This window comes from Garra rufa, chromosome 2, assembly GCF_049309525.1.
Source record: "Garra rufa chromosome 2, GarRuf1.0, whole genome shotgun sequence".
Taxonomy (NCBI): domain Eukaryota; kingdom Metazoa; phylum Chordata; class Actinopteri; order Cypriniformes; family Cyprinidae; genus Garra; species Garra rufa.
In genome coordinates this window covers 25,475,639-25,486,936 of record NC_133362.1, presented here as the reverse complement: position 1 = coordinate 25,486,936, position 11,298 = coordinate 25,475,639, and the positions used below count along the sequence as shown (strand labels likewise).

At 35.6% G+C, this 11,298-nt stretch overlaps 1 protein-coding gene across 3 annotated transcripts; it reads right to left on the bottom strand.

Moving 5' to 3' along the window:
- Positions 1–397: 397 nt before the first annotated feature.
- Positions 398–10,521, bottom strand: erlin1 (ER lipid raft associated 1). 3 transcript variants are annotated; one of them, XM_073835036.1, is made up of 12 exons: positions 10,425–10,521; positions 9,381–9,508; positions 8,216–8,297; positions 7,939–7,985; positions 7,715–7,776; positions 5,754–5,879; positions 5,512–5,585; positions 5,367–5,425; positions 4,721–4,812; positions 4,544–4,633; positions 4,380–4,459; positions 398–2,740 (listed from the first exon to the last, which is right to left on the bottom strand). In XM_073835036.1, the coding sequence occupies exons 2-12, from the start codon at positions 9,491–9,493 to the stop codon at positions 2,516–2,518; spliced, it is 1,050 nt and encodes a 349-aa protein (XP_073691137.1). In that variant the 5' UTR covers positions 9,494–9,508; positions 10,425–10,521; the 3' UTR covers positions 398–2,515. The 3 variants fall into 3 exon arrangements, with proteins under 3 accessions (XP_073691137.1, XP_073691136.1, XP_073691135.1); XM_073835035.1 differs by having other exon boundaries at positions 10,437–10,508; XM_073835034.1 differs by having other exon boundaries at positions 10,294–10,430.
- Between the last annotated feature and the right edge of the window lie 777 nt (positions 10,522–11,298).

Sequence of the window (11,298 nt, the reverse complement as noted above, 5' to 3'; positions counted from 1 at the left end):
TGGGAAATATATCCAACTCATCCCTGCTGAAAAAAACCCCCAGCTAAAACCAGCCTAGGCTGGTTGGCTGGTTTTAGAGGGGTTTTGGCCACTTTCCCAGCCTGGCCAGGCTGGACTTAGCTGGTCCGGCTGGGAAACAACCAGCTAAAGCCAGGCTGGGAGACCAGCTAAAACCAGCTACTTCCAGCTTAAACCAGCCAACCAGCCAAGGCTGGTTTTAGCTGTTTTTTTTTTTCAGCAGAGATATTAAACTAAACTAAACAACACTTGATTCATGACACAATCTATGACACTAATCTTTGTGAAACTTCCTTAATAGGACATGATGTGCACTTCCTTAATATGCAAGACAAGAACAGTATGATCACACAACTGCAACACCAAGAAACCAGTCATCTTCATGGTATCAAAATAGGTTTTATTTCACAGAATTGAACATTGTCAAAATGTTATAAATTTTGCATATAAATGTCTTAAAATTAGGATTCTTAAATTATGCTGACATAAAAAAGTGACATTCACAGAGTGGGTTTAGTCCAGGGCAGTCAAGTTCTGTCCTCACTCATTTAATCAGCCATAAGAATCACAGGGATCGAATGAACAGAAAAAATCTTTGAGAATTGCTTCAAAGCTTTTGAGACAATAAAACCTACACTCTGAAGGAAAACAATAAATGTCAATATTGAGGAGGAATGGGAGAAGCCTGACTAACTGTATTAAATGAATGCTTGTCTCTTTAATGGAAAACTGTGTGCTGTGTGACAGATTTACACAGACAACATGACCTTACATCTGATTTTGTTAAATGTAAGGTACGAAAAAAGTCATTCAAGTTAACACGCAGGTCTCTTTTCCTGAGAGATAGTACTAATAGACACTATTCAGAGCCTTGTTTGGATGGTTTGATTTAATGCATCGTTATTATTGGCATATGAAAGCAACTTAAGCAGACGTGGGCACTTTTTAACCACATTTCTGAGTCATGTAGGACTTTGCTGCCCAGTGTTTTGATTCTTGAAGATCACCAGCTTCCCCTAGTGGTGAAATTTGAGGCTTCAGGAAAACATTGGCTCCCAGCATGCAATAAAATGTTGTTAGAAAGTTTGATCGTTAATGCATTTACCCAAAAAAATAACAATAGTGCCTAATAATACAGCAGCCCTTATTGTAACTGAATTCCCTTTGAAATAAACTCCTTCCAGTAATGGCAAAACAAGCAAGCTTAACTAAAGTCATAAGGGCATTTTCAATTATAAAGGAACAGATTGAACTATATAGAATCCAACATCTATCCAACTCATAGCTTTTCAAAGGCTGGAGCCCTGGATGAAAACTTTAACCTCTCTTGAAACTTTATGAAAGCCACATACCCATGTTCAATGTGACACCTTCTAAGAACCAACCACTCAAAAACAGCGCACAGGGCACCAACAAACTAATGCACTACACAACACTATACCAAACCCACTATCACAGGAAATTAAATTCACACCAAAGTATTTAGGTGTCAATGTCGTAGAAAATTTTCAAACATGAAGATCAACAAGAAACAAGCAGGGATGATTTTAAAACAAACTGATTCTTACTAACAAATGTAAAAGCCACTGATTTCTGCAGCTGGTCTAAATTAAGATTTTAGTGATAATGAAGTTAGTGATGATGAAAATGAAAGCCTTTCTACATAGATGGTTTAACTAAAAATGAAAATTCTGTCATCAGTTATTCACAGTAATGTCGTTCCAAACCTGCATGACTTCCTTTCTTTGGTAGAACACAAAAGAAGATATTGTTTTTGTCCATATTTTCAAAGTTAATGGGGTTCAAGTGGGGTACAACACAAAAGAAACCCCAGACATGTCATAGAAATATATATATTTTTATATTCCACAGAAGAATATAGCCATACAGGTTTGGAATGACATGAGGGTAAATAAATAAATATGACAGAATTTAAATTTTAGGGTGAAGTATCCCTTCAACAACATATGTAAAGGAAAAGTAGATGACAAATGTTGGCTACAAAATGAGTTTTATCAGATTGTAGCTGCATAGGCCACTGACTTGATCTCAATTAGTGTGATGCCTTATAATTCCAGTTTTGTAAAAGACAACACAAAGGTAAACCTCGAAATGTTCACATACTTCACATAGATGCATTTGCATCTAACAAATAATTAGCATGGATTTGTAAAAGAGAAGCAAAAGTTGAGAGCAAAAAAAGGGGAAAAAAGCATGCTAATGTGATTTGGATCGCACCAATTCGACCTGGCAATATTTAGTAGCACAGTTCCTGGACGTTTCTGTTTAGTCCACAAGTGCTGAAAACCACAGGCTGTGTGTGTCAGTCTTCTCAGCTGACTGACTCACAGCAGAGTTAGCCAAGCGCCCAACCCCACTGCAGAAGAAGACGGAAAAGTATCCATGTCAGCATGCCTCACAAGCACCCATGCCCCACAAAGAGAGAGAGAAAGAAAAAACAGAAGAGGAAGAGGGGGGTGGACAGCTCTCAGGCCCCTCAGTGGCCTTCTGTGGCTTTGGGCTTGGGCGCTTTCTTAAGACTTTCTTTCATACTCAAGGCTTCCAGTTGCTCTGCCGAGTCTGCTGCACCCTGGCCCGCGGTCGGATGAGAGGCACTGTTGTCCACAAACATGTTTGGGATGTCTTGACCGAAGTAGATCTTGCTGTTTGCGGCTATGGCCTGGTATTTCATCAGTTCCAGATACTCTGGTGTCAGCTTCAGCTGTGGAGTATGGAGACAGTGGTGTGATAAATGACATGAGCACATCCTGTGTGGAATCATCTCTGCTGAAGAAATGTGTGAATGTGCCTCCATGTGTTCAGATTGGACACTAGCACCACTATGACAACAGCTACAGCCTCCTACAGGCACTTTTTTTTAATATAGCTGAGATTTAAAGGATATTTGAGCTTTGAGTAAGCTGAAAAGTGTGAAAATATCTCTTCTGCTCACCATGCCTGCATTTATTTGAAACAAAGTACAGCAAAAACAGTACAAATTTTAAAACAACTGTTTTCTATTTGAATTTATTTTAAAATGTAATTTATTCTTGTAATTTTAAAGGGATAGTTCACCCAAAAATGAAAATTTGATGTTTATTTGCTTACCCCCAGGGCATCAAAGATGTAAGTGACTTTGTTTCTTCAGCAGAACACAAACGAAGATTTTTAACTAAAACCAGTGCAGTCTGCCAGCCATATAATGGCAGTGGATAGGCACCAGACCTTTAAAAGTAAAAAAAAACAAAAAACATGCACAGACAAATCCAAATGACACCCTGCAGCTCGTGACGATACATTGATGTCCTAAGACACGAAACGATTCGTGTCTACATTGATGTCCTAAGACACGTGTAACGAGCCGGATGATGAGCTCGTGCTAAGGAGAGATGTATGTGGCTATGTATTAAAGGTAAAAAATGATATATATACTGTTCAGTTTATCGCAAAAAATGATCGTTTCGTGTCTTAGGACATCAATGTATGGTCACAAGCCGCAGGGTGTAATTTGGATTTGTCTGTGCATGTTTTTTTTACTTTCAAAGGTCTGGTGCCCATCCACTGCAGACTGGCAGACTGCACCGGTTTTAGTTAAAAATCTTTGTGTTCTGCTGAAGAAACAAAGTCACCTACATCTTGGTTGGCCTGGGGGTAAGCAGATAAACATCAAATTTTCATTTTTGGGTGAACTATCCCTTTGAAGCAGAATTTTTAGCATCATTACTCCAGTCACATGATCATTTTGAAATCATTCTATTGTTCTGATTTGCTGCTAAAAACATTTATTATTATTCGGATTTCATTTAAAACAAAATTACATTCAAATAAAAAAAATGTTATTTTAAATAGTAAAAATATTTCACTTGTTGTACTTTGGATCAAATAAATGCAGGCTTGGTGAGTTGAAGAGACATTTAAAAAAAAAAACAATGAAAATTTTACTGTTCAAAAACTTCTGATAGGTAGTCTATGTGCAAAGCACACTAAGCCTTACACAAACAATGACAACTCTTTACAATAAGGTGTCTTTTGTTAACATTAGTTAATGTATCAACCATTAACTAACATGAACAATGTAGTTACTAAAAATACCATCATTCAGTGTTTGTTCATGTTAGTTAACAAACACAACTTCTGATTTTAATAATGAAATAATTAAAATAAATAATGCATTAGTAAATGCTAAAATTAACAAACTAAGATTAATACATGCTGTAGAAGTATTGTTAATTCTTAGTTCATGTTAACTTATTATCCATATTATAAAGTGTTACTCAAATAATTAATATTTTCTTAATTCAATTATTTAAAAAAATACATTAAGCAACACTAAAATGCAAAAAATAAAAAATTAATGTTACCGTGTTGGCTTCTGCAAATTTCGCAGCAGTGTAATATTCGGCATCTGCTCTTGCTTTCTCTCTTGCCAGGAAAGCCGAGTCTGTTACAATCAAATAAATGTGTATGATGAGTAACATGCTCTGTGTGACACGTGCTATGAGAATTCTCAGTAGATAAACCAGACCTTCAATTTCAGAGATCTTTTTCTCTGTTTCCTTCTCCATCACTTTTTGCTGGAAGTGAATCTCTGCCACCTGAGCCATTTTCTGAGCCTCTGCAATGAGAGCAGCACATAAGATGAATGAGGACAGAACCATGACTCTATAGATGATCAGCATTATATTTGGAAGTGTAGACTCACCTATGATGGCCTTCTTTCTCTCAGTTTCAGCCTCTTTCTCCACCACTTTCTGTGTCTGCACGGTGATGAGCAGCCTAGTCTTCTCCGCTTCCCTGCAGATAGATAGATGCATCCAAGGACAATTTATAATGTTACAAAAGATTGTTATCTCAAATAAATCATATTCTTTTGAACTGTCTATTTTTCAGCAAATCCTAAAAACAATTTTTTAACACTGATAATAAATATTCCTTGAGCAGCAAATCAGGACATGTGACACTGAAGACTGAAATAATGGCTACTGAAAATTCAGCTTTACCATCACAGGAATAAACTACATTTTAAAATTTATTAAAATAGAAAATAGTTATTTTAAATTGTAATAATATTTCACAATATTACTGTTTCTACTGCACGTTAAGCGTTTAAGCGGCTTTAGTGAGAATAAAGGACTTTTCTCAAAGACATTAAAAAAATCTTACTGACCCCAAACTTTTGGACATTAGTGTATATTTAAATGTCACGACATAGTTAAAAAAAATCAGCAAGAGTAAAAAGTGATTAAAACTTCAAGGCTTAAAAATATTTTAATTCATCAAAAGGACATAATATGGAGACACCCTTAATGACATGCAATTAAATAGTACAGAATAATATAATCACTCACATTAGCTCATAGTTTCTTCTGATTGCCTCAGGGATTTTAGGTTTGGTGACTCTCACAGCCTGCAAAATATCATAGAATCACGTAATTTCAAACACAAGTCCAAACTAAAACCACAGAGTCAAAACCATAGAGATACAAACCATACCTGAATGGTGAGACCTGGAGCCATAGCATTCAAGTCCTTCTGCAGTGCAGTCTTTAAGTTCTCATCAATTATGTCTGTTAAACAAAAATGACACAAATGCAAGTGCATGACGAATGTTCTTGCAGTGAGAAGGCACCAAAGACAAAACTAATGACACAGCAGAAACTGCAGCACTCACATAAACAATTGAAAGTTCACAGTATACATGGCTGAATAAACTGTTTGACATATCAGTGACTTACCGAACAATTCTATGTAGACTTCCTGTAGTGTGTGCACACTGCAGAACTGGTTTAACTCATGGTGAATTTTGTTGAAGATTAGCGTTTTGTCATAATCTGCAGTGTAGTTCTTCACTATGTCCACCACTGTGGAGAAGGAGAACAAGAGCTTGACCTCATTTTGTCATCAAGCCTAACATCAATTTGTCCTCCACTGAAGAAGATCAGTCATGCATGTTTGGAAAAGGATTGAGGGTAAGCAAATGATGACAGAACCTTTATTTTTGGGTGAACCCCGGGTATTAAGACTTGTATGGCTTAATATAACATAAATAATATCTCTTACTGAAATATGTGGTAGAAAACCCATAAAAGTTGTGTTATTTTAAAAATCCATGTCGTTTTATACATATTTTGGACTATAGGGGGCGCCATTTGGTGAGATACTGGCACTACCTGTTGTTATTTTTTCCGCAACACAACTAAAATATACAATACTGATACAATGACCACAGCTACTGAAACAGTTTACAGGTGGTAATGGAAATAAGCGTAGGCTTAGACCAAATGCCATACCATTGATTTTCTCCACAAGGAGTCTAAACGCCCCCAGATACCGAGTGAAATCTGCACTGAGAAACTCCTTCAGTGGCTGCAGCATCATGACAAGCATCAGCATGTTTACATCCTAGCAGGATGGCATCTATTGTTTCTTCTTCTCTCTGCTGTCAATAAGCTCTTTCAGTAGCTGTGGTCTACTAAAAGCCTCAAAGGTATCAGGGCTAAAGTGAAGAGAACAAAGACATGTCTTTTGGAAGTTTTATTCATCCACAGGCATCTTCCCATTCTTTTCTCCTCTTCTTATTGCTAGAAAAGTAGTAAAGACTTACATTGCTTCTCTTGTTGCCCTTTGACTTAAAATTACAACCAAAAGCAGCACAATGTGGCATTGTATCAGTATTTTATTTTCCGAGTTGTGTTGTGGTAAAAATAGCAAAAGCTAGTGCAAGTAGCTCACGGAGTGCAACCATTTTACATCATTGAAATAATGGTTCCCCCATAGTACAAAATATGTATAAAACAATGTGGACTTTTAAAATAAGTAAGTCTTTCATGGGTTTTCTGCTACATATGTGACCCTGGACCACAAAACCAGTCTTAAGTCGCTGGGGTATATTTGTAGCAATAGCCAAAAATACATAGTATGGGTCAAAATTATTGATTTTTCTTTTATGCCAAAAATCATTAGGAAATTAAGTAAAGATCATGTTCCATTAATATTTTTTGTGAAATTCCTTCTATAAATATATAAAAATGTAATTTTTGATTAGTAATATGCAGTGTTAAGAACTTAATTTGGACAACTTTAAAGATGATTTTCTCAGTATTTTGATTTTTTTGCACCCTCAGGTTCCAGATATTCAAATAGTTGTATCTCAGCCAAATATTGTCCTATCCTAACAAACCATATATCAATGGAAAGCATATTTATTGAGCTTTCGTAGGATGTATATATCTCAGTTTTGTAAAATTTTACCTTATGACTGGTTTTGTGGTCCAGGGTCACATATTTCATCATTTATGTTACATTAGGCCATACAGGTCTTAAAGGAACACTCCACTTTTTTTAAGAAATAGGCTCATTCTCCAACTCCCCCCAAATTAATAAGTTGAGTTTTACCGTTTTGAAATCCATTCAGCCGTTCTCCTGTTCTGGCAATACAGAAGAGTCAAGTTTTAAATAGGACAAATATCCAAACTCGTTGGTCATTTTTGAACGCGATGCTATATTGGCCTCATAGGATTCAATGATCTATGCTAAGCTATGCTAAAAGTGATATCGCCAGAACAGGAGAACGGCTGAATGGATTTCAAAGTGGTAAAACTCAACTTATTAACTCGGGGGGAGTTGGAAAATGAGCCTATTTCCAAAAAAAGTGGAGTGTTCCTTTAATACCTGGGGTTAGCTTTAAGGATCTTACCTGCTGATGGAACCAGCATGTTGACCACTTCAATTCTGTCAAAATAGATCATGACACCCCCACTGTAAAAGACAAAGAAATTATTTTCATTCAGGAGCCCCAGAAAATATCCAGTACAATTGAATGATAACCAATAATTATCCATTATAAGTATATAGTTTGTTTGTTTAAGTGAAGTTTCATGACATATTTGATGAAATAACAACAACAACGCAAAATATTACCTGGTTCCACAAGGCACATTTTTTATTTCATCTGTTTGCAGAGTTGTCTATAAACATAAGAAAAACAATCAGCATCTTAAACAAAATTTTAGCTTTGTTTCTTGTCTAGCTTTCTAATAAAAACGTCTGCTACATGCATAAATGTAAATGCAAAATACACACCATCATTAAAAACCCACTCATGGCATAGCAAAAGATCATAATAAAATGATATACAATACATACAGCTGTAATAAAGCAATAATTCATTTTTTATTGGGCCAACTGGCATTTGTACCTGCACTGATCTATATGAAGTGATGAAAGGCAGCATTATATGGTAACCCGGGCCATTTGGAGATGTCAACAAAGCTCCTCCTCTGAAAAAAATTGGAAAAAACATAAATAAGGATTAGGAAGCATATTAATTAAAGGGATAGTTCACTCAAAAATTAAAATTCTGTCATTAATTACTCTCATACCCTCCAAAGCCGTAAGACCTTTGTTCATCTTCGGAACACAAATTAAGATATTTTTGATTAAATCTGAGAGTTTTCTGACCATCCATTTCAAGGCCCAGAAAGGTAGCAAAAACATTGACAAAATATTCCATGTGACATCAGTGGTTCAACCATGTTTTTATGAAGCTACAAGATACTTGTTAAATACTCGTTGGGAGAAAAATTGTTGAATTCATTATTCATTATTTGTGTTTTCTTTGCACACAAAACATATTCTCGTAAGATTACAGTTGGACCACTGACGAAACATGGATAATTTTAATGATGTTCTTACTACGTTTTTGTGCCTTGAACGAGGTAGGACCCTTGCTGTCTATGGAGAGTCAGAAAGCTGTCGGATTTTATCAAAAATAAATAAATTTGTGTTCCAAAGATGAACAAAGGTCTTACTGGTTTGGAACAACAATAGGGTAAGTAATATTGACAGAATGTACATTTTTGGGTGAACTATCCCTTTAAGTAAATGATAAATATGGCATCAATTTTATTTGTGTAGAAATAATAATACAACTTCTATTACTGTAGAAAATCTGTAAAGCTACGTAAAGAGATGTGAAAATGAAAATGAAACCTCATGTCATTTCACACCCGCATGATTTTCATTCTTCTGTGGAACACAAAGGAAATATTTTAAAGAATGTTTATAATCAGATAGTTTTGGTGACCTCTGACATCCATTAAATGATCAAAATGAATATTTTATTTTATTTATTTTCTCAAAATATATTCTTTTATGATCAACAGAAGAAAAAAGGTCATAGAGGCTTGGGCAAATTACATTTTCTTTTTTGGGTCAACTATGCCTTTAAAGAAAGTCTGCAAACACACAATGTTAACTCACCTTTCCTCCAACCTACAACTAAATTATAGGTATTTTATAAATTATTAACACAAGCAGCATAAAACCTGTGCATGCTATCAATGCAACTTCCTTACACTCACCTGTAATACACAGCTAAATGTCCTTCCTCAATCTTGTGTATGGAAGAATGAAGCAGAATGGCCATTACACCGGCCATTGCTGCGACTACTGCCCCAACATGTGCCATTATCATTTAGCCAGCTCTCACCTGCAGAGAGACAAGATTGCAAAATAGAAAACTGAGCTGATCCTTAAAATAAACACTTAGTTTGGGTGACAAAAGATCAGCTTATAACACAAACAAGAGCCCTGATTGCAAAAATTTAAGCAGATCAGTTCGTGCTGCATAACTTCCCTCAACTGATCCCACACACAAATAAATAATCTCTGGTGAGCTTGCATAGCAAACCGAGATAACAGGTTTTCAAAGTCCATTAGACCCACCCACAGCCCACCACACACGGAAGTAATGTTTCCAAATGCAAATGCACAATACAAATATATACAAATACATTCGTATGGCCACATCGTGCATGCATTAGTGAGAGCTACATGACCCTTAAGCTATTTTAGGTAAACGAGTATTAATCATAAAGCTGTCAGTGACAAGGAATTGCAGTCTGGCTCTGTTTCAACAGCTATGAAAGGCAGCCACTGCACAAGCGCAGCTTTTTTTGTTCGAATGCGCAGACGATGCTGTCTACATAGGGAACTCCGTGGCTTTTTATTACACAGCCTCTCTATTCCCTGTCATGGCTATGTAGGCTAGCCACTTCCTCAAATGAAGTGCTGACTCGCACGTACTACTACTGTACATGGCACAAACTGATATGAATGAGCGTAATCTGTCGGTACACATGCTAAAACAGCCGTTACAGTTATTCACGAGATCTAGACATTGCAGAAGCCGTCACAGCACTCACAAGACTAAATTCAAGCTAACCAACGCCCGCGGCTGGCTAACTAAGCTAATTATATATAATGCAAGCAAACCTTGTGGTAAAACGACCTTCTGTCAAGTTAAACGACATATACGAGGGGCTAATAGTAGCCACAGGACGCATTTATCGAGCATTCGTTTAGTTAATGGACAATGCTGTCCTTTCACTTTTGCAGGACATTACTTTATTACTCACAACGCCGTGCCCAACATTGTAGGTTTGAAGGTTCCCACTGAAACGCTTTGTGAATCCGATAGTGATTTCCCTTTCAAAATCTGCCTCAAACACACCTTCAAAATAAAAGTCATCAGTACCTTTTTTGTTCTGCTTTAAGGTTCGTAACCTAACCCATTTTGGGATAAAATGACATAAACAAGTCGTTAAAATAAACAACCTAACTAACCATTTTTTTCGTCGTGATTGTAAGGATATTTACAAAAAGGCCTAACTGTTGATACTGCTTAAAACAGTATTAAATTATTCAAAATAATTGATATACAAAACGATTTTGAATGTTTTTAGATAATTCTCTTCTGCTCACCAAGCCAAAATGTATTTAAGCCATTCTATTCTATTTGAATATATTTTTAAATGTAATGAATATGCTGTTCAATAAACATTTTCTTCTTATTATTATCATCAATATTTAAAACAGTTGAGTACAATTTTTCAGGATTCATTGATGAATAGAAAGATCCAAAGATTTTTATCTGAAATAAAAAGATTTTGTGACATTAAACACTATTCAAAAGCTTATTCAGTATATATATTTTTTTATTTTGTGTGTGTGTAGGAGTGATAGAAAATAATACTTTTATTTAGTAAGGATGCTTTAAATTGATCAAAAGTGATAATAAAGTAATTTATAATGCTACATAAGATTTCTATTTCAGATAAATGCTGTTCTTCTAAACTTTCTATTCATCAAAGAAACCTAAAAAAATTCTACGCTGTTTTCAACAAAATACTAATAATAAATGTTTTTTAACAGCAAATCAGAATATTAAAAGTTAAAATTCAGCTTTGATCACAGGAATAAATTACATTTTTAAATATA

Coding starts and splice junctions, on each gene's coding strand:
- erlin1 (XM_073835036.1), bottom strand. CDS start 9,493: ATGATAATGGCACATGTTGGGGCAGTAGTCGCAGCAATGGCCGGTGTA. Junction 5,880..7,714: donor CATGCTGGTTCCATCAGCAG/GTAAGATCCTTA, acceptor CCTTCTCCACAG/TGGTGGACATAGTGAAGAAC. Junction 5,426..5,511: donor CTCCAGGTCTCACCATTCAG/GTATGGTTTGTA, acceptor GATATTTTGCAG/GCTGTGAGAGTCACCAAACC.